The sequence below is a fragment of the Schistocerca nitens genome, chromosome 7 (genome assembly GCF_023898315.1).
Source record: "Schistocerca nitens isolate TAMUIC-IGC-003100 chromosome 7, iqSchNite1.1, whole genome shotgun sequence".
Lineage (NCBI taxonomy): Eukaryota > Metazoa > Arthropoda > Insecta > Orthoptera > Acrididae > Schistocerca > Schistocerca nitens.
Genome location: NC_064620.1, coordinates 278568835 through 278596782, shown reverse-complemented (window position 1 = coordinate 278596782; position 27948 = coordinate 278568835). Strand labels below are relative to the sequence as shown.

Here is a 27948-nt window from a genome sequence, read left to right as displayed (position 1 = left end):
GTGTGTGTGTGTTACAGTGAAATTAAATAACTGAAGATCAATACTAACTGCTACATAAAATGGCCATAACCATTTTGGTTGAGTGAGAAGGTGAAAACAGTCATTACAATGCCATTAGATGATATCTGTGGCTGTATCCGGAAGTGGAAATATAGAGGCAAAGAGCCGGGTCCAATTAAGTCTTCTAATTGGTAAATACTGAACTAATCAGTTTGAAAATCACTACATCCTGTAACACTTGACATCCATGCCAGTGGTCACATGATGTTCAGAGATGCAGAGTGTACCACCTGGATTTGACAACTCTGATTGATAAATGCAAATAAGTTGTTCATTAATTTTACTCCTCAGTACTCAAATACTAATGATCTAGTAAGGATAACCAACATTTAACACTAACTATGTTACAATTGGTTGGAACTAAAATTTCTGGCGATAGCAAAAAAGTTTTCAGCTAAGGGCTGTACTGATGCAGAATGCTTCAATTTTACTGGTTAGTTTGAAAAGGAACTAACCAGTAAAACTGAAGCATTCATGTTGTACCCCATCAAGACAGATATCCTACCCAAAACAGTGTTCTGCCGCCCACCCAACATAAGAATATCCTTGTCTGTCCTTACTCCAATCCTCCTCCCAATCCTGCATCCCATGGGTCATTCCCTTACAGTCGACCCAGATGTGAGACATGTTCCACACATCCCCCCCCCCCCCCCCACCAACTCCCCTCTCCTACTGCAGTCCAATCACAGGCATCTCTTGTCCAATAAAAGGCAGGACCATGCTTGAAAGCAGCACGTTACATTTCAACTATGCTGTAATTAATGTAAAGCATTTTATGTGAGCACGACAAACCATTCAAGCACTTTAATGGCCACCACTCAACTGCAGCGAACCACAAACTTTACCGTCTAGTTGCCTAACACACTGTGCACCACAACACTAATGACTTCAACAGCAGCTTCACTGCATGGGCCATCTGGATAATCTCTTCCAGCACAATTTTCTCTGAACTACACAGGTAGGAATTCTCTCTCCAGTATATCCTGTGTTCTCTTAACTTGTCTCTCACTGCCTCACCTTACCTTTACCCTGCGCTCTTGTCCACACCATTCCTTTCCCATCCCGATAGTGTACTCTTCCTCTTACCAAGCTCCCCCACCCCACCTGCTCAATTCCCTCTAGCTCCCTCCCTCCTCCCTCTCCCTCATGACCTTCCCTCTGAACTCTTTTCATCGTGTTGCACAGACACTGAATCATCTGACAAAATACCTGCATCACACTATCCAGCTATGCCCCTTCTTGCCTTGTGTGTCCTTCCCTATCCTTTTCCCCCTCCATCTATATACCCAGGCTAGGCTTTTGATAATCAATACTCAATAATCTGCCTAACTGCTATCACAAGCATGTACATTTGGATGTCTGTGTAATTAAAGGATGTGTGTACTCTTACTAGAAAAAGGGCATGAGCTTGACAGTTGTGTTAACTCTTTTCTATTATGTGTTTTTGTGCACCATGTACCAATACTCTACAGGTAAGTGGTTGCCTTTCCCTTATTTTACGTATTTATCCTTTACGTAAATAAGAATATTGTGGTGTGGCAGAAAATGCCACAAAATGGTTAAAATGTTCCCTGTCCAAGAGGGGGGGGGGGGGGAGAAGAAGAAGAAGAAGAAGAAGAAGAAGAAGAAGAAAAAGGAAAAAAAATCAGTCAAGAGGAAAGATTCCTGTATTACGCTATCTGTCTTCATCCAATTGGGATCTATCTACATTTGGTGTCCTGCAAGGTTCCATCTTTGGGCCATTACCTTTTTCTTGTGTATGGCAACACAAAAACAGTGGAAAATGTGACACACTAGAACAGTGGGAGGTGTCAGGGGTCAATCCATGTGAAATCACCTAGGCCTCTCTGCTGGACCATCATAAATTTCAGTGAAATTTTATGTGAACATTTGCACATGTTACCAATGAACACTGGTAAAGCTTAATGTTCATTGAAGTAAGTCTGATAGATACAGTCATTTGTTTGACTCCACGTGTGACTTTGGACAGAGCAAGGATGAATTTCTGGCGACTGAACTGTTATATCTGGGGATATATTTTGGTGCAAGAAATGAAATTTGACCATCTTTTGTAACTTTATGCATCCTCTTGATAATAGCAATGAAAATAACTTGATGAGTGATATTTAGTCAGAAAATTTCAGGCAAAGTCGCCCAAAAAATGTCAAAGTTTGGATTTTTATATCTCAGGAAATAAAGGTATGATGAACATGAAACTTGGTATGTAGTAACCTAACAATACAAGGTTCTCAAATAGAGAGAGTTGTTTAGTACCACTTTACAATACTGAATAAATTAAGTGCAAAGGTGAAGATTTTGCAAAAGGGTGAAGATTTTGCAAAAAGGTCAAAAATGTGATATTTTCAATTTATTTTGCAAATTACTATTTACTACAAAACTCTCCAAATTGGGCTGATTAGAAAGACCACAGCCTCAAAAGCAAAACAAAGTGTATCTGAATATCCAGTATGGGTTAACAATGCTAAATAATTTGAATGAAAATTGCACATGAAACTTGTGTACGTAAACTTCGGATTCTTGTATCTCATTAATACATGCTGATTCCAGCATGGGCTAACAGTACTACATAAATTGAGGCAAAGTAGCCAGAAAGATCGCACTGAGAATAAAGTTTTAACTTAGACTTTTTGTATCTTCTTGATTAATGGAATTATAAACATGAAACTGTACAACAACAACAACAACAACAACAACAACAACAACAACAACTTAGCAGCATAAGGCTTTCCAATATAAAATATCATTCATGTACTGCTTTCCAAATTTCTACATAATCAGTTAAAACTTTATTTCCATAAAAATTACAAAAATTGATCACATTCAATCTGCTTTAAAAAAATTTGTTTTCCATAATTGTTTTCAAACTAATCACAATTGGAAAGATCACATTTTAAAGCACCCAGAAAACCACATTTAATTTTCCACTGTGCACTAGCAGTACCTGAAAACAACAGACAAACTGAGGGAATGTACCACAACAGACTACATCCCAGAAACTTGTGCCTGTGTTTTGTTGCATGTGGTTCCCATTTTTAAACTGGCAAGTAATAACTCTCAATATTGTGTTGGCCCATTGTGACATTGTCACTACCCATTCCAGAGCATGAACTACCAACTCCATTGCAATACCAGCTATGAGCGCGTTCTTCCTCTTGATTCCCATGCCTGTAATTTGGTTTCTTAATTTGGTTCCAAAGACATTAAAAATTATTAGTTTGTTTTTGAAGGTGCTGCTCAGGGGTCTCACTGGGAAAATTTGATAGCTACATCATATCCTTTTGTACCTTTTGTCAGTAAGGGCATGTTGCAAACTGTTCATTGTTTAATTATTTCAGATCACCTCCAACTTGATACAGTACCTGTAAATGAGTTTATTCAAAAATTCATTGACTTGTCGAATCAAACAAAGACCAGTAAAACCATTTCATAAACATCTCAGCTGCGCAATATAAAAATAAGAATTTTTTAAATCAATGTAGCCACAAAAACGATTTAAACATTGATAAGGAATGTTAACATTTTCAGCACCAGCCATGGAAAATCTGTGTTTTATGGGGTTGGTGGCACAACCAAGTGACTGCCTACTCAAGAAGCATACAAAGGCTGTCAACAAATCAAATACTGATGGCAAAAGATCTATTCAACTTCTGCGACCAAAACTTACATTGCATCAAATATGTATGAGTACAAGTTCCAAAACAATAAATCTAAGAAAGCAAAAAGTTTCAAGAAATAGAATAGTGAGAAAGCAGCACGGTTGCTGGTATGAGAGAAGATATTATCAAATGGATTTGTAAGCAGACAGGTACCACAACACAGCTTTGAAACCTAAACTATGAAACAATTACAGGCTTGGGGACCTGGATGAAGAGACCTACCTGTGGGTGGTATTTCGTAAACCTATAGCAATGGGGTTGCCAATTAAGGTTTTTGAATGGGTAGTGACATCATCACCATAGACCAACACAAAATAGTGGGATATTAATTGTTAATTCAAAAATAGAAACCACATGCAACAAAACACAGACAACAAGTTGCTACAATGAAGTCTGTTGTCATGGTACATTACCTATAATTTGTCCGTCATTTTCATTTTCAGGTATTGTTAGCACATACTGTAAAATCAAACATGATTTTCTGGGTGCTTAAAAACATGCTCTTTTCAACTGCAGATAATGTGAAATCAATTACTGGAAACAAATTTTCTAAAAGCAAATTGAAGGTGATGTATTTTTGACATTTTTACAGAAATTGAGTTTGAATTGATTTTGTAGAAATTTGGAAAACGGAAAAAGAACGATATTTTTTTACTGGAAAACCTTAGGTTGCTAGGTAGTAGTTGTCCAGTTTAGTGTTTATCATGCCTTTGATCAACAAGATATAAGAAGCCAAAGTTAAAACTTTATTCACTGTGTGATTTTTCCAGTACTTTGCCTCAATTTATGTAGCATTGTTAGCCCATTCTGGAAATTAAACCCACTGTTCTGGGAGAGCTTAAAACATACATTTTCAAAAGATATTGGTTTTGAAACTTTAATAGAAAAATATACCCCATTTTAAACATTTCACAAAAATCACCATCTTTTCGATGAATTTGTAGATTATTGGAAAATAGTAGGTGAAATTTTGCATTTCACATCCTTATGCTACTGCATATTAAGCTCATGTTCAGCAAGAGTTTACGAGATATAAGAATCTGAAGTTTACAGTTTTTTCATGACGCAAGTTTCATGTCCAGTTAGCCCACATTGCATATTCATGTACACTTTCTTTTGCAGTTCAAACCATGGTCTTTCTAATGAGCCCAGTTTGGAGAGTTTCAAAGTATACAGTTTCTTGCAACATCAAATTGAAAGTGCCACATTTTTTATCTTTTTACAAAAAAAAAAAAAAAAAAAAAATTGCACTTAATTTATTCAGTATTGGAAAGTGTTATATCAATGAAACTTAATATTTGTATAATAGAGGGAAACATTCCACGTGGGAAAAATATATCTAAAACAAAGATGATGTGACTTACCGAACGAAAGCGCTGGCAGGTCGATAGACACACAAACAAACACAAACACACACACAAAATTCAAGCTTTCGCAACAAACTGTTGCCTCATCAGGAAAGAGGGGAAGGAGAGGGAAAGACGAAAGGATGTGGGTTTTAAGGGAGAGGGTAAGGAGTCATTCCAATCCCGGGAGCGGAAAGACTTACCTTAGGGGGAAAAAAGGACAGGTATACACTCGCGCACACACACACATATCCATCCACACATATACAGACACAAGCAGACATATTTAAAAGTCTTTAAATATGTCTGCTTGTGTCTGTATATGTGTGGATGGATATGTGTGTGTGTGCGCGCGAGTGTATACCTGTCCTTTTTTCCCCCTAAGGTAAGTCTTTTCGCTCCCGGGATTGGAATGACTCCTTACCCTCTCCCTTAAAACCCACATCCTTTCGTCTTTCCCTCTCCTTCCCCTCTTTCCTGATGAGGCAACAGTTTGTTGAGAAAGCTTGAATTTTGTGTGTGTGTTTGTGTGTCTATCGACCTGCCAGCGCTTTCGTTCGGTAAGTCAGATAAACTTAATATTTGAGAACTTTCTGTTGTTAGGTTGCTTCACGCCAAGTTTCACATTCATCATACCTTCATTTCCTGATGTACAAAAAAATCAAACTTTGAAAAAATTTAAATCACCAACAGTTGGGACAGTCCAGCAAAATGTGAACCACTGTCAAACAGGTGCCACAACAGTGGGATGGGTCCTCGCTAAGGATGAGATGACCATGAGTTAGCCAAGTATGGCAAACACAGAGATTGCAGAGGATGGTCAAGTCCTTGCAAGACACCTGCATGAAGAACCTCCACAGATTCAGTCTCCTTTATCACCTGTAGTTTGTATGGTGAAGTCAGAGTGAACCATTCCATATTCCAGGCACCTAAAACTTGAAGGCGTAATACTGGTCGAAGGTCTGTTACCAGGATGCTGACCTCAAGAGCCAGTTAACTGGTAACTAGTTTGGCCACGATATCAGTGAAGTCATTCACCAGATCCCGACATAGCCCGGAGTCCATACGGTCACTGATCGTCCCAGTGTTCAAGGGCACATAGGGAATTCTGGATAGCAATGACCGATGGCGAGGGTAGCACTGGTCGAGAGCTTGCAAACTGCTCCAGGACTCACTGCAGGAACGGATATGATCAAGAGCATGAGAGATGGCTACCAACTCCACTGTGAAAACACTAGAACCATCCAGCAAGGACAGCAGTTTAGTATGTCTCACAAAGCAAAGTCCACACAACTAGCAACCATCGAGCCATCAGTGTAGATAACTTGTGAACCCTAGGATGCACCAAGGATGGAGAAAAATTGGCAGTGTAAGGCCTCAGGATGAACAGAGTCCTTCAGACCTTGTGATAGGTCAAGACTAAGCGGTAGCTGAGGGATGCACCACAAGGAGGGGCGCAGAGGAGAGGTAGAAGAGGAAACAACTGCAATTCAGAGAGGGCAGACCAGATATGGATTGTGATTGTAATGCCTTATCTGTGTCGCCATTGTGGGAGATGGATTACTGTATTTGGAAAGGGGAGATGGTAATTTAGATGCAAATGAATGTGTGTAGCATAAATGACAAGCTGTTGTTGGCACTTTATCTGCAACGGAGGGACCCCAGCCTCCATGTGTAAGCTGTTCACAGGGCTAATTCAAAAGGCTCCCATCACAAGTCAAACCCCGCAGTGGTGTATCAGATCCAGTACCTGCACAGTTGAGGTAAATGTTGAAACGTATATCATACCCCCATAATCGAGGCAGGATTGTATCAGGGCTTTGTAAAGCTGCAGGAAGGTAGTGTGATCTGCATCCCAGCTGGTGTTACTTATGCAGTGAAGTGTATTAAAGTGCAACCAGCACTTTCACTTAAGCTGGCAAAGATGGGGTATCCACGTCAACCGAGAATCGAAGATCAGTCTTAAAAACTGGTAATTCTCCAACACATCGAGTAGTTGGTCATCGAGGTAAAGTTCTGGTTGTGGGTGAATGGTGTGACACTGACAAAAGTGCATGACATGAGTCTTGGCAGCAGAAAACTGAAAGCCATGGGCGAGGGTCTATACCTGTGCCTTTTGTATTCTGTCCTGTAGTCGAAGTTCAGCAACACTCAAGCTAGAGGAGGAAACGTAGAGGCAAAAGTCGTCAGAATGCAAGCAGGCTGATACTGAGGACCCCACAGCTGCTGCTAGACCACTGATGGTTACTAGAAAGAGAGGGACACTCAGTATAGAGCCCTGTGGGACCCATTCACTTGGTTATGGGGGGTACTGTGGGAAGCACCAACTCTTGACCGAGAACATACATTGCGACAAAGTTCTGGATGAAAATCAGGAGCAGATCTTTGAGACACCATTCATGTAAGGTAGCAAGGGTGTGGTATCATGATGTGGTATTACAAGCATTTTGCAGGTCAAAGAAAACAGCTATAAGGTGTTGATGTGTGGCAAAAGCTGTTCAGCTGGCACTCTAGGTAAACCAGATTATCATTAGTGGAACGGCCTTGGCAAAAGCCACCCTGGGGTCGAGGCATCAAGACTCATGGAGCCAAATAGTTGCTGGATCACCATGCACTCAAGCAACTTACAGGAACATTGGTGAGACTAACTGGGTGATAACTTTACACCTCTTACAAGATGCGTACCCAGTATCAGTACTGGAAGAATGATGCTTTTTCGCCATTGCAATGGGAACTCGCCTTCGCTCCATATGCAGTTAAAGATGGTAAGGATGGTATCACGGGAACAGTCGACCAGTGGGGATACTAGATCATCAGGTTAGGGAGGCATTCTGGCCCTGGGGCTATCAAGGCACTGGGGTATGACACTCACTAATTCCTACTCGCTGAATGGAGCATTACACGGCTCCAGGTGGCGTGTAGTAAAAATAATTGCTTTCGCTACAACCACTGTTTTAGGACACGAAAGGCAGGTTGATATTTCTCAGAAACTGACAATTGAGCGTAGTGCAGGGCAAAATGTTCCACGACAACATCTGGGCCAGTGTAGACAGTGCCACTCAAGGTAATACCAGGTACACCTGCAGGTGTCTGGTATCCATAGAGATGTCTGATATTAGCCTAAACCTGCTAAGGAGAAGAAGGTGGTCTGATGGTTAAGTGTATCATTCACAGCATTCTCACCTCTGTCTTTTTATCAGCCACTTAAAGCCAATAAGGTGCTCTACCAATGGGCACTGATTATGGTACTGGAGAGCCCGACTACGATCTCAAATGGGCTCTGCAATATCTGAGGACCACCAACATTTTGTCCTCTGTTGGGGGAGGCCCGAGAAACAGGGGATCACTAAATCAGCTGCCAAAAGAAAAGCTGTAGTTGTATTCTGCACTGCCTCATCAGTATCTCCATGTGGCGGGGAGCCAAGGTCAACAGTAGAAGCAAAAGAAATCCTGTCAGCATTGTTGAGAGCCCATCTGCCGAGGTGCCCAGGGGAGTGATACCGAGGTAGGGACAGGAAGATCAGGAAGTGGTCACTACGACACAGGTCATCATGGACCCTCCAGTGCATGGATGGGAGAAGACAAGGGGTGCAAATTGAAAGGTCTTTGAGGTCTTTATAGTGGCCAGTGACCAGAGTTCCACCCCACAAAGTGTTAAGGGATTTGAATGCCCCAAGATTAGGAAAGGTGGTGGGGTGGGGTGGGGGTGGGGGGATGAGAAACCAATGGGAACCAATGCAAACGCAAACAGTATGTTCTGAGACACGTCACCATCGGGAGGAAGGTAAACACTTCAGATGGTAATATCCTAAAATGCACTTACCCAAACAGCCACAGCCTCCAAAGGGGTATTAAGAGGCATGAGTGTCTAGAACATACGTGCAAACTCCGCTCCACACCCTGCCATAGTCAGCAAGATTCTTACAGTATCCCCAGTATCCACAAAGGACTGGGGTCTGTGTTGCTGGAAACACAGTCTCCTTAAGGGCAATGCAGAAGGCAGGAGATGTGACTAAAAGATGTCTAGCTCAGCCAGGTGGTGGAAAAAATGCTAGAATTCCATTGGAGAATAATGACATCAAGTACAGTAAGGCCATGAAGGGAACAAGGGGACAGGTTATGCCTTAGGGTCACCTGCTGCCACTGGTTGAGGGGTTACGGCATCAATATACATAGGTTCCGGTTTCTGTTGTGTGGTGCAAACTGGGGCTTCAGGGGCCGCTGGAATCTCCGCCTTGGCCGCAGGACTGGAACAGGCAGTATCTGGTGGGATGGGGGCCACCAAAATGTTGTCCTTCTTGGAGGACTATTCCTTGTCTTTCCTCTCCTTAGATGGTTTTTGTGATTGCAAGGGATCCCTGAATCAGTTTAAGGCAAAGAGCTCAATCATGAAGCACTGTGACCAGCAGCCTGTGGCTCCTTCAGGGAGGGAGGGGGGGGGGGGGGGGGGGGGTACACTGAGTGTTTGCATGTAGCACTCGTCCACAATCTCTAAAGAACAGGCTAGCATAGCTGTGGGAAGAGAATATTTTAGGGTATTATCTCCCTGCATTGGGAGAGGACTGTCCTTTCGTAGAGACTGCAGCGGCCATATGGCCACCAGCGGGAAATAACTTCCTCCATTTCATTTGCGGTAGATCCGCCATGGTGCTGCCTGCTCCTAACAGGTGCCACCCAGCTTCGGCATGGCAACCTGGCCAGTGACCCATTGCTCGGAGGGCCCCAGTCACATACAATACATAAAAGGTGTAAACTTGACACCCAGTAATAAACCAGGTGGCACCAAGAAAACCATTTGATGGAGGGACAGAAGGAGAAAGGGATAGTAGAAGTAAAAGCATGCAGCACAGAAAGGAAATAATGCTGCAAAGGCTGGGGCTCTGTGGTAGCCAAACACGAGGCCCAGAAATGTGACTTCTAAAGTGCCTAACATTTCTTCATTTATTCCATTTGAGTGTTTCGAAACATCAAAATAAAACTTTGAATATTGGTATATTTCACACACATTTGTTGCAGATGGCCGTATTGCTTTTTTCTCAAATGCCATTAGTCTCATTTTATTTGTGCACACAACTTGACACTTCTTTCACTGTTTTATTTGTCTGGTCCTATGGCCCTGTCTTTGTTCAATTAGCTTTCTTGGTCCTGTCTGGCTCTGTCGTCTCCCATGTGTAAGATCATCTGAAGAACAAATGCCTTCCCTTCAGATTATTCTTGGTTATTTGATTGTAGATGATGCATGCATTTACTGTTTCCATATCTAGGGTATTGTAGAAGACATGTCAGCCATCTCTTACAAGCAATCTTATATGAATCTTTATGAATTATTTTAGTTACATCCACAACATGCTTTGTAGCATTTCCTCTTTCCTTTTCCCCTCAGTTCTATTTAGTGTCCAGAAAATAATGATATTCTTACTTTTCTTCCCTTTGTACACTGTTAGGGTGCAACCTGGCTTATTCCTCTTCTTCAAGATGATGATACAATGTGAGTCAGAACAGTTGTTCACACAGTTGGGGACATTTCAGCAAACATTTTTCATTGTCCCCACAAATAACGTTTTCTTCTGTTGAATTTTCTCGGTAAGATGAAAGGATGTGAAAGAGATGTTTGTTGTCAGAATTCTTCCTCGATTTAGAAATGGCTCCATGAGGAAATGGACAACATACTCTTCCAGTGTCTGGTTGTCTGGCTGGAGTTTTTATGTGCCACGATATGGGAAGAAACTGCAAATGTATTTTGATGCCATGTCTGCAGCTGTCCAAAATTTGAATCAGTTTCTCTACTGTCTTGTTTTCTAATATTCTAGAGAAACACTTTCATGAAGACTGTCAAATTTCATAAATAAATATAATATACTATCAGCATCTCAATATGGTTTTAGGAGAAATCACTCTACCGAAACGGTAACCTTTCCTTTTCTGTATGAACTCTACAGGCCCTAGATAGGCAGGAACATACCTCAAGTAACTTCCTGAACTTGTCAAAAGCATCTGATACAATCAATCATGATAAATTACTAGGTAAGACTCAGAACTGGGGTATTAGGGGAGCAGTGCATAACTGGATTAAATCATACCTCCACGAAAGAAAACAGTTCACAGTGATATCACATGAAGTAAATGGGACAGTCAAAACTCGTCAATCAGATTTATTAGTGGTCAAACATGGAGTTCCCTAAGGTTCCATATTGGGTCCAATTCTGTTCTTACTACGTCTAAATGATTTACATGTGTTGTTGTTGTTGTTGTTGTTGTTGTTGTTGTTGTGGTCTTCAGTCCTGAGAGTGGTTTGATGCAGCTCTCCATAATACTCTATTCTGTGCAAGCTTCTTTATCTCCCAGTACGTACTGCAGCCTACATCTTGCTGAATCTGCTTAGTGTACTCATCTCTCTGTCTCCCTCTACGATTTTTACACTCCACACTGCCCTCCAATACTAAATTGGTGATCCCTTGATGCCTCAGAACATGTCCTACCAACAGATCCCTTCTTCTAGTCAAGTTGTGCCACAAATTTCTCTCCTCTCCAATTCTATTCAATACCTCCTCATTAGTTATGTGATCTACCCATCTAATTTTCAGCATTCTTCTGTAGCACCACATTTCGAAAGCTTCTATTCTCTTCTTGTCCAAACTATTTATCGTCCATGTTTCACTTCCATACATGGCTACACTCCATACAAATACTTTCAGAAACGACTTCCTGACACTTAAATCTATACGCGATGTTAACAAATTTCTCTTCTTCAGAAACGCTTTCCTTGCCATTGCCAGTCTGCATTTTATATCCTTCGACCATCAGTTATTTTGCTCCCCAAACAGCAAAACTCCTTTACTACTTTAAGTGTCTCATTTGCTAATCTAATTCCCTCAGCATCACCCGATTTAATTCGACTACATTCCATTATCCTCGTTTTGCTTTTGTTGATGTTCTTCTTATATCCACCTTTCAAGAGACTGTCCATTCCGTTGAACTGCTCTTCCAAGTCCTTTGCTGTATCTGACAGAATTACAATGTCATCGGCGAACCTCAAAGTTTTTATTTCTTCATGGATACCTACTCCGAATTTTTCTTTTGTTTCCTTTACTGCTTGCTCAATATACAGATTGAATAACATCAGGGAGAGGCTACAACCCTGTCTCACCCCCTTCCCAACCATTGCTTCCCTTTCATGTCCCTCGACTCTTATAACTGCCATCTGGTTTCTGTACAAATTGTAAATAGCCTTTTGCTCCCTGTATTTTACCCCTGCCACCTTCAGAATTTGAAAGAGAGTATTCCAGTCAACATTGTCAAAAGCTTTCTGTAAGTCTACAAATGCTATGAACATAGGTTAGCCTTTTCTTAATCTAGCTTCTAAGATAAGTCGTAGGGTCAGTATTGCCTCCCGTGTTCCCATATTTCCGCGGAATCCAAACTGATCTTCCCCGAGGTCGGCTTCTACCTGTTTTTCCATTCGTCTGTAAAGAATTCGCGTTAGTATTTTACAGCCGTGACTTATTAAACTGATAGTTTGGTAATTTTCACATCTGTCAACACCTGCTTTCTTTGGGATTGGAATTATTATATTCTTCTTGAAGTCTGAGGGTATTTTGCCTGTCTCGTACATTTTGCTCACCAGATGGTAGACTTTTGCCAGGACTGGCTCTCCCAAGGCCGTCAGTAGTTCTAATGGAATGTTGTCTACACCCGAGGCCTTGTTTCGACTTAGGTCTTTTAGTGCTCTATCAAACTCTTCACGCAATATCATATCTCCCATTTCATCTTCATCTACATCCTCTTCCATTTCTACAACCGTGACCTGAAGTACATCGCCCTTGTATAGACCCTCTATATACTCCTTCCACCTTTCTTTTTTTGGTTTTGGGGCGCAAAACTGCTATGGTAATTAGCGCCCGGTCTGTGACTTAGGAAACGGTAAAAAACGAAAATGGAAACCAGCAGCAATGGGAACGAAACTCAAAAAATTAGAGAAACTAATAGCAGAAGGATAGCTTAAAAATCCACTACAGAAAGGGGTTGGTTGTCCCCAAAAAGAGCTTCAAATGACTGACGTCATCTCACTGGCACTAATAAACCCGAGAACAGCGACAGCTGTAGACGGGCGCCTAACGGAGTAAAATAGGGGCACTCAATTAAAAGGTGTCTTACTGTCCACAGCTGAGAGCAGTGGGGACAGAGTGGGGGAGGATCGCCGCTTAAAAGATGTCGATGGCTAAAAAGACAGTGCCCTATCCGGAGTCTAGTTAAAATTACCTCCTCCCGACGGCGCGTTCGGGAGGAAGAGGTCCAAGCACAGGGAAGAGCTTTCACATCCCACAATTTATTATGGGGAAGTGTCGACCAATGTGCGTACCATAAAAGAACAACACGACGACATAAAACACTCCGTAGATCGGCGAAGGGAATCGAGCGAATAGCTGGCCGAAGAAGAGAGACTGCAGCCTTGGCAGCTATATCGGCCGCCTCATTTCCACAGGTACCAACGTGTCCTGGGAGCCAGAGGAACGCCACCGAGACGCCCCCCAAGTGGAGCAAGCGCAGGCAGTCCTGAATCCGATGGACCAGAGGGTGGACAGGGTAGAGAGCTTGGAGACTGAGGAGAGAGCTGAGAGAATCTGAACAGATAACATACTGTATCCGCTGATGGCGGCAGATGTATTGGACAGCCTGGAGAACAGCGTAAAGCTCCGCAGTATAAACCGAACACTGGTCGGGAAGCTGAAATCGATTTGGGGTGTCGCCAACAATATAGGCACTCCCTACACCTAACTATGTTTTCGAGCCATCAGTGTAAATAAATGTGGCTTCCTTCATTTGTGCACACAGAGCAGCAAATGCCCGACGATAAACAAGTGAAGGGGTACCATCCTTGGGAAATTGACAAAGGTCACTGAGCAGGCAGATCCGGGGATGGAGCCAAGGCGATGCTGTACCCCAAGTTGTCAAGAAGGTTTTAGGAAAGTGGAAGGGAAGAGAATGGAGCAGTTGGTGTAAGCGGACTCCCGGTGGAAGTAGGGAGGAAGCGCGGCCTGCATACCCTAAATCCAAGGAGGCGTTGAAAAAAATGTCATGGCCGGATTAGTAGGCATGGAAGTCAGATGGCTAGCATAACGACTCAGGACTGCTCGCCGATTGGACGGCGGAGGTTCAGCAGTCTCAGCATAAAGGCTTTCCACAGGGCTGGTGTAAAAAGCTCCAGACACTAAACGTAATCCACGGTGGTGGATAGAGTCGAGACGCCGAAGAATAGACGGCCGAGCAGAGGAGTAAACTATGCTTCCATAGTCCAATTTCGAGCGCACTAAGGCACGATAGAGGCGGAGAAGGACCACTCGGTCCGCTCCCCAGGAGGTACCATTCAGGACACTGAGGGTGTTGAGGGATCGCAGACAGCGAGCCGAAAGATAGGAAACGTGGGAGGACCAGCACAGTTTTCTGTCAAACATAAGAACCAAGAATTTAGCGACGTCCAAAAACGGAAGGTTGACAGGTCCTAGATGTAAGAAGGGTGGAAGAATCTCCTTACGGCGCCAAAAATTAACACAAACGATCTTAATGGGAGAAAAGCGGAAGCCGGTTTCGATGCTCCAAGAGTGGAGGCGATCAAGACATCCTTCAAGACGTCGTTCAAGAAGGCTGGTCCGTTGAGAGCTGTAGTAGATCGCAAAATCGTCCACAAAGAGGGAGCCTGAGACATCGGGAAGGAGACAATCCATAATTGGATTTATGGCAATGGCAAACAGTACAACACTCAGCACAGAGCCCTGGGGTACCCCGTTTTCTTGGGAGAAAGTACGGGAGATAGTAGTGTTCACCCGCACTCTAAATGTGCACTCTGCCATAAATTCGTGAAGAAAAAGGGGCAGCCGACCTCGAAAGCCCCAAGAGAACAGTGTGCGGAGGATGCCTGTCCTCCAAAAGGTATCATATGCTCTCTCCACATCAAAAAATATTGCTATTGTTTGGCGTTTCCGGAGAAAATTGTTCATGATATAAGTGGAGAGAGCAACAAGATGGTCAACTGCAGAACGATGCTTTCGGAAACTGCTTTGGGCAGGTGTTAAAAGACTGCGGGACTCCAGCCACCAAGCTAAACGGCAATTCACCATACGCTCCAAAACCTTACATACACTACTCGTGAGAGAAATGGGGCAATAGCTAGAGGGGAGATGTTTGTCCTTTCCAGGTTTCGGAACAGGAACAACGATAGCTTCCCGCCATCGTCTGGGAAAAGTACTGTCGGTCCAAATTCGATTATAAAGGCGAAGGAGGTAACGCAGACTATGGGTTGATAAATGCAGCAACATTTGGATGTGGATACCATCCGGTCCTGGGGCGGAGGAGCGAGAAGAAGAGAGTGCATGTTGGAGTTCCCGCATGGAGAAAACAGTATTATAGCTTTCGTGATTTTGAGAGGAGAAAGCAAGAGGTTGCACTTCCGCTGCACGTTTCTTCGGGAGAAACGCTGGCGGGTAATTTGAAGAGCTCGAAATCTATGCGAAGTGTTGACCCAATGAGTTAGAAATTGCGACGGGGTCCACTAACGTATCATGCGCGACAGTGAGCCCAGAGACCGGGGAGAAACTAGGCGCGCCAGATAACCGTCAAATCCGCCTCCAAACTTCTGAGGAGGGAGTGAAGGTGTTAAATGAGCTAGTAAAGAATTTCCAGCTTGCCTTCTTGCTATCGCAGATGATGCGACGGCATCGCATACGGAACTGCTTATAGCGGATACAGTTGGCCAAAGTAGGATGGTGGCGGAAAACGCGGAGAGCACGTCGCCGCTCGTAGTGCATCACGGCATGCCTTGTTCCACCAAGGAACTGGGGGGCGCCGGGGCAATTCGGAGGTGTTTGGTATTGAACGTTCCGCAGCTGTAAGAATAACGTCTGTAATATGTGTGATCTCATCGTCGACACGAGGAAAGTGACGGTCATCGAATGTCGCTAGAGACGAAAAAAAGTCTCCAATTGGCTTGGGCAAACTTCCAGCGTCGCGGGCGCATATATGGCAGTTGAGGCTGCAGTCTAAGGACACATGGAAAGTGGTCACTCGAGTGTGTATCATCAAGGGCGAACCATTCGAAGTGCCGAGCTAGCGGAACAGTACCGACCGAAAGGTCCGAATGAGAGAAATTTGTCGTGGAGGCAGACAAGAATGTAGGGTCCCCAGTGTTGAGGCAAACTAGATCCGCTTGGTGGAAGATGTCTAGCAATAGTGAGCCACGAGGACAAGGATGTGGAGATCCCCAAAGCGGATGGTGGGCATTGAAGTCCCCAACCAGCAAATAGCGGGGTGGAAGCTCACCAAGAAGATGAAGGAGATCAGCTCGTGCCATTGGTGTGGACGATGGAATGTATACAGTACAAAAAGAAAAGGTGTATCCAGAAAGGGAAAGACGGACAGCAACTGCTTGGAAGGAAGTGTTTAAGGGGATTGGGTGATAATGGAGAGTATCAGGGAGAAGAATCATAAGTCCTCCATGTGCTGGAGTGCCTTCAACAGAGGGGAAATCAAATCTGACGGACTGAAAATGGGGGAAAACAAAGCAGTCATGGGGACGCAGCTTTGTTTCCTGAAGACAGAAGATGACCAGCGAGTAGGATCGTAAGAGGATCGACAATTCATCCCGATTGGCTCGAATGCTGCGGATATTCCAGTGGATAATGGACACAGGGTGAACAGAAAATGGAGGAATGTGACCAAGGTTGCTGTCAACTCTACGACTGCTCAGAGCTTGCGACCGACAGCATGGAATGGCATTCAGCCGAAGGCAGAAGATCCTGGTCCATAGGTTGTTCAGGAGCAGCTCCTGCCACCAGCGATCTGCCAGTTCATCGGCCGCCAGCAGTGCGCCTCGGCGACACAGAAGACGGCCGAGGGCGATTACCGCCAGGCGGTGCTGTAGATGAGACATGCCTTGGCAGAGAAGGAAAGGAACTGGGTTTCTTATTAGCCTTCTTGGAAACATGATGTTTAGATGGAGGAGGAACCAATGGTTGTGAAGTTGGGGTACGTAAAAAATCTTCATGAGTATGCTCTTTTTTCGAAGTCTTGGTGTCTGACTTTTGGGCTCGAGATTTAGCAGAACCCGATGAAGGGTGAGCTATAGAGTGAGCAGGCGAAAGTGGAGAGGTTGAACGGGCGATCTTTGCACTGGCCGATCTGATGACCGTGGCACTAAAGGTGAGATCACAAGTCTGCGTGGCCGCCTCCTTGTTGGCCGAGGAGAGGCAAGGACAGTGCTGTATTTTCCTGTCTGAGGCACGGTGGGCTTTCGACTGGCGAATAATTTTCGTGCAGCAAAGGTCGACACCTTTTCCTTCACTCTGATTTCCTGAATGAGCTTTTGGTCTTTGAAAATGGGGCAATCTCGAGAGGAAGCGGCGTGGTCACCCATACAGTTGATGCAACAAGGGGATGGAGGTGGACAAGCACCCTCATGGGCATCCTTGCCACACTTAACACATTTGGCCGGATAGGAACAGGACTGGCTGGTGTGATTGAACTGCTGACACCGATAGCAACGCGTAGGGTTTGGGATGTAAGGGCGAACGGAAAATATCTCATAGCCTGCTTTGATTTTCGATGGGAGTTGAACTTTGTCAAATGTCAAGAAGACAGTACGGGTTGGAATGATGTTTGTGTCAACCCTTTTCATGACTCTATGAACAGCCGTTACGCCCTTGTCAGACAGGTAGTGTTGAATTTCCTCGTCGGACAATCCGTCGAGGGAGTGTGTATGAATGACCCCACGCGATTAATTTAAAGTGCGGTGCGCTTCCACCCGGACATGGTAGGTGTGTTGCAGTGAAGAACGCAGCAATTTTTGTGCCTGGAGGGCACTGACTGTAAGGTTGACCATGGAGAAGTCGTGACCTTCGTCAGACCGAGAAACGACACGGAACTGTGGCAACGATGGAAGGACTGTCTGTGGCTGAGACTCATTGAACTTACACTTGTGAGCAGACATAGTAGAAGAAGAGGAAACCATTGCGGAAGTATCCCCCATGATTACCGGCGTCTCCGATGGCGCGCTCCTTCCTTGTGGGGGCCCTCTCTGAGGGCACTCCTGCCTTAGGTGATTGTTCACACCTCGGGTCACACCTCCCGAGAAACGGGCGGAGGGACCAATCAGCACTTTCAGAAGGTATCAGCTCGGGTAATCACCCCTCCCTGGGCCTGGCCGTTACCAGGGGGTACGTACGTGTCCTACCTGTCTACCCGGGGCGGGGAATTACACGTTACCCCGTCACCGGCTACGCATGGAAATGCGTGGGTCGGCCTTCAGACATGCACAGGGAGGAAAAAAGAGAAAAGGGAAAAAACAAAGGGAAAGGAAGGAAGAGAGGTCTCAAAAGCCGCAGCGGAGAAAAGGGCAAAAAGAAGAGGTAAGGAAAAGAGAAGCACAAAGGAATGACGAAGACTTGCAAGCGGAGAAAGCAAAGAATTTGTTACAGTTTCGAGCGTCCGTCTCTGGACGTAAGCACAAAATATACTCCCAGAGGGGGAGAAAGGGAAGGAAAGTGGCGGAGGTGAGGGGGGGGCGAAGATGGGGGATGAGGAAGGATGCGGAAAGGGAAGGGAAGGTATGCAGCCCGGAAAGGAAAGAAGACCACATTAGCTCGGGGTCCCGTGCTCGCTACGCACGTATCCACAAAAGAGTTGTGGACCCCCTGGGGGGTTCCACCTTCCTGCTTTCCTTTCTTTGCTTAGAACTGGGCTTCCATCTGAGCTCTTGATATTCATACAAGTGGTTCTCTTTTCTCCAAAGGTCTTTTTAATTTGCCTGTAGGCAGTATCTATCTTACCCCTAGTGAGATAAGCCTCTACATCCTTACATTTGTCCTCTAGCCATGTCTGATTAGCTATTTTGCACTTCCTGTCGATCTCATTTTTGAGACGTTTGTATTCCTTTTTGCCTGCTTCATTTACTGCATTTTTATATTTTCTCCTTTCATCAATTAAATTCAATATTTCTTCTGTCACCCAAGGATTTCTTTCTACTAGCCCTTGTCTTTTTACCTACTTGATCCTCTGCTGCCTTCACTACTTCATCCCTCAAAGCTACCCATCCTTCTTCTACTGTATTTCTTTCCCCCATTCTTGTCAATTGTTTCCTTATGCTCTCCCTGAAACACTGTGCCACCTCTGGTTTAGTCAGTTTATCCAGGTCCCATCTCCTTAAATTCCCACCTTTTTGCCGTTTCTTCAGTTTTAATCTACAGTTCATAACCAATAGATAGTGGTCAGAGTCCACATCTGCTCCTGGAAATGTCTTACAATTTAAAACCTGGTTCCTAAATCTCTGTCTTACCATTATATAAACTATCTGAAACCTGTCTGTATCTCCAGGCTTCTTCCATGTATACAACCTTCTTTCATGATTCTTGAACCAAGTGTTAGCAATGATTAAGTTGTGCTCTGTGCAAAATTCCATCAGGCGGCTTCTTCTTTCATTTCTTACCCTCAATCCATGTTCACCTACTACGTTTCCTTCTCTTCCTTTTCCTACTATCTAATTCCAGTCACCTATGACTATTAAATTTTCGTCTCCCTGCACTATCTGAATAATTTCTTTTATCTCATCATACATTTCCTCAATTTCTTCGTCATCTGCAGAGCGAGTTGGCATATAGACTTTTACTACTGTCGTAGGCGTGGGCTTCGTGTCTATCTTGGCCAGAACAATGCGTTCGCTTTGCTGTTTGTAGTAACTTACCCGCATTCCTATTGTTTTATTCATTATTAAACCTACTCCTGCATTACCCCTATTTGATTTTGTATTTATAACCCTGTATTCACCTGACCAAAAGTCTTGTTCCTCCTGCCACCGAACTTCACTAATTCCCACTATATCTAACTTTAACCTATCCATTTCCCTTTTTAAATTTTCTAACCTACCTGCCCAATTAAGGGATCTGACATTCCAAGCTCCGATCCGTATAATGCCTATTTTCTTTCTCCTGATAACGACGTCCTCCTGTGTAATCCCCGCTAGAGATCCGAATGGGGGACTATTTTACCTCCGGCATATTTTACCCAAGAGGACGCCATCATTATTTATCCATACATTAAAGCTGCATGCCCTTAGGAAAAATTACGGCCGTAGTTTCTCCTTGCTTTCAGCCGTTCGCAGTACCATTTACATGTAAACAGTAAAAACAGTAAGCTATATCAATTTGCACGTGACATCAGCATCTTAATTACAGGAAGTAGCCAAGAAAACTTTGAAAATGACATTAAGATCTTCACAGATAAGATATTACAGTACTTTGATGCTAACAGTTTGATTATAAATCTGGAAAAAAACTGCTGCAATGGATATTTTCACCACGCAGAAAAGGACACTCACTAATCCTCCTGTAGGAGTAAGTGGACAAAAAAATTGAAAAACAGGGAGAGAACAAAATTTCTCAGTAAATGGATTCTACAACACACGAAATGGGATACACATGTGGACTATGTGAACAAAAAACTGAGCAAATAAGAAACTGTATACCATATGATAATCTCAGGACCATATATTTTGCTTGCATTCATTCAATATTGAAATATGGTGTACTGTTTTGAGGAAATTGTGGAGTTAGTCAGAAATCATTTAGATTGCAGAAAAATATTGTTAGATTAATGGAAGGATTGACCCTGAGATCAGGCAAACCACTATTTAGGAAAAATAAAATACTACCATTTCCATGCATTTATATACTTGAACATGTAATTATTATACAAGAAAAACTAAACAGTAGCAGTCCAAACATCACCCGTAATGAATATGTACATAGCTACCACACAAGACAAATAAATGTTGTACATGTACAACAGACAAACACAGCACTACTACAGAGAGGTACTCCACCCTGCCATCAAATTGTACAATACACTACCCAAATCCACAAAAATAATAATGGACTTAAACAAGTTCAAATCAACTGTGAAGGATTACTTGGTCAAGCACTGCCTCACCAATTAACAGTTTTTTTAAAATGTTTAGTGTAAGAAAAATGATGTATAATTTTATCTTTCTTTGACATGTCTGAAAAAATGAGAAAAAAATCAAGGAATGTACATTGTAATTAATGAATGGTCCAATATATTTTCTACACTGTAGAGTCCTAGATTCACAGGACCAATAAATAAATACATGTATAGCCTGTCTAAACATTCTCCTTGATCACTTTCCTGTATCTATACATTTCAATTTCATATTTATTTATACCACATCATGTTTGATTTATTTTCCTAATTTCTGTATACCCGCATCACACTTTAGGACTGCATTACATCTTTTATATCAGCAGCACAATAACATAACTAACAGTTTTTAGAGTGGAGCATAATGACGTATCATACATAATTCCACTGCTAATGGAGTTCTGTTTTTAAAAAAAATATGAATACAACACTCACAATGACAGCTGTTGTATCATGAGGAGGTTTCTTCACTGGCTGGTTCCACTTTAATTTCACTGTAACATTTGTGTTCTCACTATTCTCATGGACTGAGTTCATATTTGTGTTTACATCACAGGTAGCAACAACATGACACTTTGGCTGTAACAAATGCAATAAATCATTAAAAAATCTGTATTTTGATGCCAACTGAAGAGAATCCTGACAGTTTTAGATCCAAACAATTTGATGTTTAAGAAGCAAGGAATCAAGAGGTTTCTGCACTTCTAATTGTTTTGCTTTTCTCTAAATACACATTAATGAATTCTCTGCAGTGGCAAACTATAATTTTGGTATGACAATAGCTTACAAGTTTGCACATAAGGGTAAAAGATCAGCACCATAAGAATCTACAATGCACTAACAGTAGCTTCTATAGGTTAAAAGTAATCGTGAGAAATTGGAAAAGCTCAACAATGGCAAAATTAAATTTATCTAACTCTGCCTTTCACCCATGTGAATCCATCTGTGTCTGACAGTTGGAATTTCTAAGCAAGAATGTCATATTTAATCAGTAAAATCACAGTTCAAAATTTTTCATTGCATGCTAATCACACAACTTTGTTTTCAGTCTCATGTATTTCTCTCACAGAGGTTCCTTTGACTCCTCTGGAATGTCTTATTTTATGGCTGTATGCTTTATCTGTAGTTTCTTTTATTATTAGAATTCATCTGCCAGGCTGTGCAAAAATTAGCCTAAAGTGGTGCTTGTATAGTTTCGTTCTCTGACCAGTGGCCAATGTGACACAAAAATCCTAGTTTGGATGAGACTTGTTGCCTCATACAATTTTTTCTAATATTTTTGCTTCCTAAACTCAATTCCAATGAAAAGATTTCTCATTTAGATCAAGGAGCAAATTTGGTAAATTCCAAGTTGTAAAAAGTCTCATTTATTAACTCACTGCAATAAAGTTACATTTCATACGTGAAGTGAGCTACAATTAACACACAGAAATAGGCAGCACAAAGAAATATGTATGGCTTTTCAGTGATATTTACTGCCATATGTTTTAGAAAGTAGGGAAGTTCATGTGTGCAAGAAAAAAGCAAGGATGATCTACACTCAACATTCTTTAATGACACTGTCATTAGACTCAGTACAAGCTCTGACGTGGGGAGGGGGAAAGGCACGCGAGCAGAGGTTGCACAAGGGACTGGAGAAGACCGATAAAGCTTTTCTTCATAGTTTTGGGACAACACATCAAATTTTGAAAACAAGATGGCAGTGTGTTTTTCTACTCAGAAAGATAGATTTAACACTTGCTACTTGAATTCAGATATTTCAAGAACAGAAAGCAGAACTGATGAATACCCACTTTAAAATTATATAAAAAATCCTGGGTGGAATGCAAATAATGGAAAGGTAAGCACCTACCATATAGTTGAATGGTCAAGAGAGACATAAACAAGAAAGAAAACAATGAACTTTTGGATTGCATCCTCCTACGACTAACAAAAAAAGTATATGTATGGTTAATTTTTCTGTCCCGCTACAATTTCCAGTGCATCTGATCAAGATCTGCTTTAAACTAACATTTGTTGAGTGGTACATAAGATAGGTAAATAAAAACTTAGTTTAGTTTAGAAGAATTCACACTGGCAAACAGCGGGCAGAGCAGAAGAGGCAATGACCGTGAAGTCAGTGCATTCAGGAGAAGCCATCGCCCTCCCCACTTAAGCGGGCCTGTCGATTCAGCCATCAGGGCATCGCCCGACCGGCTCACGTGTTTCTCAGTTGTCACGTGATCAAAGGCCCTCGCCTACATTCCAAGAGCCAATGACCGACGTTAAGAAGATTCTTCGAGAAGCTTTTCAACGTGACAGAAGAGGCAATGATCGTGAAGTCTTTCACCTCCAGTGAACTGAAGTAAATAAATACGCAAGACACGGTGGGCCTGACAGTAGTTTTCAGTTCCAGTACAGTTCAGTCTGTGCTGAAGACCGTCATGCAGGAAGAGACTACATCGTACACAGAAGCACCAAGTCCGCCGCTGTAATGGAATAGCAAGCAGTGCCTCACCGCCAGAAGACAGAAGTTAGAAGGTATTTGAAGACTGATTTTTACGTACCCGGGTGACTCTTGAGGACAGAAAGGAGACGGCCTCACATCAGCAGTCACCTGTGAGCTGGTAATGAAGATCTGACAGCCGAAGACTGGCAAGCTTGAGTCCGTTGTTCGAATCCGGGACACTGGCCTTCCACCGCCGTGCCGCTCCGCTGGCCGACGCACAACACTGACAAATGCGGCCGCATAGAGAAGACAAACACTGTAACGCCACATCCAAGGTATTACCACCCAATTCATGACTTCGTTCTCAATAATTAAACAGGCCACAGCACGATGCGCGTCTCCAGTCAACTGGGCGAGACAGCAACACGAGATACACACCGCCAGACGTAATCAGATGCCGACGCTGCCGCAGCAGAAGGCTTCGCAAACGACACAGCTGCCGCTCTCCCAGCCAGAACAATCCAATAAGGAAACTATTGTACGAATGTTTCAATAAAAGTTATCTTATGTAAAAATGCTGTTTTGTTCACCTCATACCCGAGCCAAGGAAGAACCCACGCTGCCCACATGTTGTTAAGAGAGAAAAAGTAATTTATTTAGTGTTTCTCACCCTGACATAATGCTTTAGAATCAAATGCCCTTTGCAGTAATACTTGTCCTGACAACTGACTAGCATCAAAAGAAAACTCAGTTACACATTACATCAAAAATTGAACATAGGTTTATTGCTCCTTAAACTGACCTTGACATCTGGCATCCGTGCAATAGAGGTATGCTTATTTACAAGTGATGAAACATCTACATCAATTAGGTATTTGGATCCACACTGAGTGACTAGTGTTCGTGACCACCAGCCTTGTACCAACTCCACAGCATGCAACACAGGGTTACCCTTTGTCAGCACCCACAATTCAGGACGATCCACGTGATCTTTGCAATAGTTTTTTGTGTACTTGCACAACAGTAGCCTGAAATATCAAATTCTGGTTAGCTTTATAATGGCATTAGCAGAGCACACACAGTTTCATTTAGTGTTAACGAGATTCAAAATAAATGATTAACAATACCAAATAATTATTCATATTCAATGTTCACAATTCCCTTACGGCCGAAAAAAATAAAAAAATAAAAAATGTAGATTCAACATAAATTGATATTCCACCACAAAATTTGATTGGTTACCTGATCCAATCTAAAATAATTGTGAGAGTATAAGTGGGATGACTTTCACTAAATTCTTTACTGCAGAATGAAGAAAATACCACAAGCTATCATAACCATTTAGTGTACACATCTTTGCCAGACAATGGAAATACTGAAAATGTATGATTCACAAAGTGCATATGAGACAATTGAAATAAGACGTACAAATGAAAAATGTTTAGAGAAGTTGGGGTCCGCACTGCAGTCTGAGACATGGAATGACATATTGTGCAGAAAATGTTGCAGACAAATGAAGTAACTTTTATAACACTTTCTTTGCCCATTTCAAAGTAACATGTCCAGTTACTTTCAAAAAGAAATATACTCAAAACCGCACAAGACTTCCTTCAGAAGTAAAACAGCTGAAGAAGAAAATGTTTATTACTTGGCAAATATATAAAGAGTTCCAGGACACATCAACTAGAGACAACTACCAAACATGTCGAAAAGCCTATAAACAAGCACTGAATGTATACACAAAGGAAACTATACAGCAAAAAATTGTTACCTCAAATAACATAAGCAAATCATTATGGAACTGTGTAAATGAGAGAATCAGCAGAAAACCAAAACCTAGTGTCAACAATATCCAACTAACGACTGATAATGTAAATATTTCAGATCCATATTTGATCAGCAATGTTATTAATACCCACATTATAAATTCAGGTAACATGTGCGTGACCTCATACTGATGACTACAGAACTCCTTATCAGGTACAAAAATCAGTGTTTATGTATGAAACAGATACAACTTAAGTAGAGGGAATAATAAATAAAATGCATAACAAATTCTCTAGGGGATGGAATGAAATTTCCTCCATTACATTAAAATGATGCAAACATTCACTCATACCTGTTCTGGTCCACCTCTTCAATGAAATACTTTTGAATGCATTACGGGAAGAGCAGTGATCAATGTCTTATAAATATTTACTATTAAAAACAGTCTTGATCACGATTTATTTATGAAGGTGACCGGTTTTGACCACTACTGTGGTCATCTTCAGACCTACAAGTTGTATACAAAGATCTAATTAGAGAGCTACATACATTAAAGAAAATACATAAAAGTTATAAAGCTATAAAACGTTGAATTACCATTGAGTAGGAACCTCTTTCTGTTGGAGAATCACTACTGGAGAAACCAGTGCACGTCTTACTATGTATAATGGGGGCTCCACCCACTTCTGACTGCATGATGTCTTTACTAACCAATGAGTTAAAAGTCGAATTACAATTTAAAATTTCTTAGTTAAAAGAACATTGTCAAGAATTAAAAATAAATACACACTAAACTTAGCTTATTAAACAGCTATTGTCAATTAAGAAGCGTTAAAAATATTTAAATATGTAGGAAAATGAACTTCGGTTTGGCAGTACATGGGTCGCCCCCCTCAAGGCCTGTCAGTGAACCATTTGGAACCACTGGTTGCCATGGTGAAGTTGGGCGCCGTTACAAAGATGAGGCAGCAGGCTTTTTTCACTGAAGTTGCTGTAAAGTCGATAGTCTAACTAGTGGTTGCCATGGTGAGCACAAACGCCAGTGCAAAGATGTGGCAGCAGGCTTCTTTCCAACGAAGTTGTTGCGAAGTGGAATGGCGAAGACTGTTGCGTCAGACGATGTATTATTGAGCAGCAACATGTCTTTATTGACACGATTTTTAAAGAGTAAGCTACAATAATCTGTAGCTGACATGTATACTACATGCTGCACAAATGCGATGCGAAGTAGTTGTCCGTATATATGAAATATTATCTATGAAGTTGATATGTAGATTACATATGCCAATTTTTTTATATATATAAAGGCATTGCTATTCCTCAAGTTATATGCCAGTCTTATTAGCAAATAAAAATGAAAGAATTTAAAATTATAAAATTATGAGCCATAGTGTCAAAAATAAAAGGATGTGAATTAGCAATATGCAGTCTAAAAGCATATAAGCAAAAATTCTAAAACAGATAGTCAATCATAAAATAATGTTTGGTAAAATAAAATTACAATGTAAAGATAAAATATTTGCTAAAAGTCTTAATAATTTAAAAAAATTTTAAAAAACCTTTTAAAACCAAGGGACAGAAGAGTAAACATTCTAAAGCAGATCATCGAAAAGCTCCAAGAAATGTTTGTCTTTGAACTGAAGTTGTTCGTTTAAAACAGATAATGGATTACTTTTGTGAAGAGAAAAAGATTCAAATTCCTTCTAAGGTATTTAGCAGTGGTCCCTTTGGCACAGTATGTAATGTTTTCAAATTGCTAGAAAGGCAACCCTCAGAAGGATTGTATCCATCAAGATGTTGACCAAATATTGATTTGGTACGTGCAGTACCAGTAGTATGTTCTTTGAAACGTGTTAAAAAGTTACGGCCAGTTTGGCCAATATACTGTTTCTCATAGTCATTACATATTATTTTGTAAACGTGTGACTTTTGGTATATATTTGAGTCTCCAATTGTGTGTTTCAGTTTCATCTGTAGGGGGTTATTAGTTTTAAATGCTATTGTCACGCTTGTGTTCTTAAATAATTTATTTATTTTATCTGAGAAATGTCCCATGTATGTCATTTGTGTAAATATCTTCTTGGAATTTATAACGGCATCATTTGTTTCTTGTAATTTTTGATATAACAGATCAACCTGATGGGAATTATAATTGTTAGCAACTGCTATCTGTTTTAATGTATCAATTTCCTTTTGGCTTGCACCATGCTGGAGAGGTTATTTCAGTATCCTATGTATCATAGTTTTAAAAAATGCCATTATGTATCTTGATGGATGGCATGATGTAGCATTTATTATTACGGCGGTTGATGTGGGTTTTCTATAAATAGAAATATTATGTTTTCCATTCTGATTTGTAACTGTGAGGTCCAGGAAATTAATACTATTGTTACTTTCGTGTTCTACTGTAAATACAAGTTTTGGCTGTAAATTATTTTAGTTGTTAGCGAAAGCATCAATTTCTTCCTTAGAGCCATTATATAATAGCAGTGTGTCGTCAACATATCTTTTGTAGTATATTATTTTATTTGTTATTTCTGGATTATTTTTGGAAAATTGGATTTTAACGCAGTTGACGAAGACATCCGCTATAGTGCTAGCCAGGGAATTCCCCATTGCAAGTCCATCTTCCTGTATGTATATTTTATTATTAAATGAAAAATAATTAAAATCTAGAGTAATTCTTAAC

The 27948-nt window shown here is 41.7% G+C and overlaps 1 protein-coding gene across 2 annotated transcripts in view; it reads right to left on the bottom strand.

The window, feature by feature from the left end:
• The window catches only part of LOC126194685 (uncharacterized), a 142828-nt gene that overhangs the window by 70129 nt on the left and 44751 nt on the right, over window positions 1-27948 (bottom strand). The window contains exons 4-5 of one of the 2 annotated variants that reach the window (XM_049932893.1): window positions 24295-24520; window positions 21500-21643 (exon numbers count right to left, since the gene is read on the bottom strand). In XM_049932893.1, coding sequence (XP_049788850.1) covers window positions 21500-21643; window positions 24295-24520 — 370 coding nt within the window. The remainder of the gene's footprint in view (window positions 1-21499; window positions 21644-24294; window positions 24521-27948) is intronic. The other variant, XM_049932894.1, reaches the window with a different exon arrangement.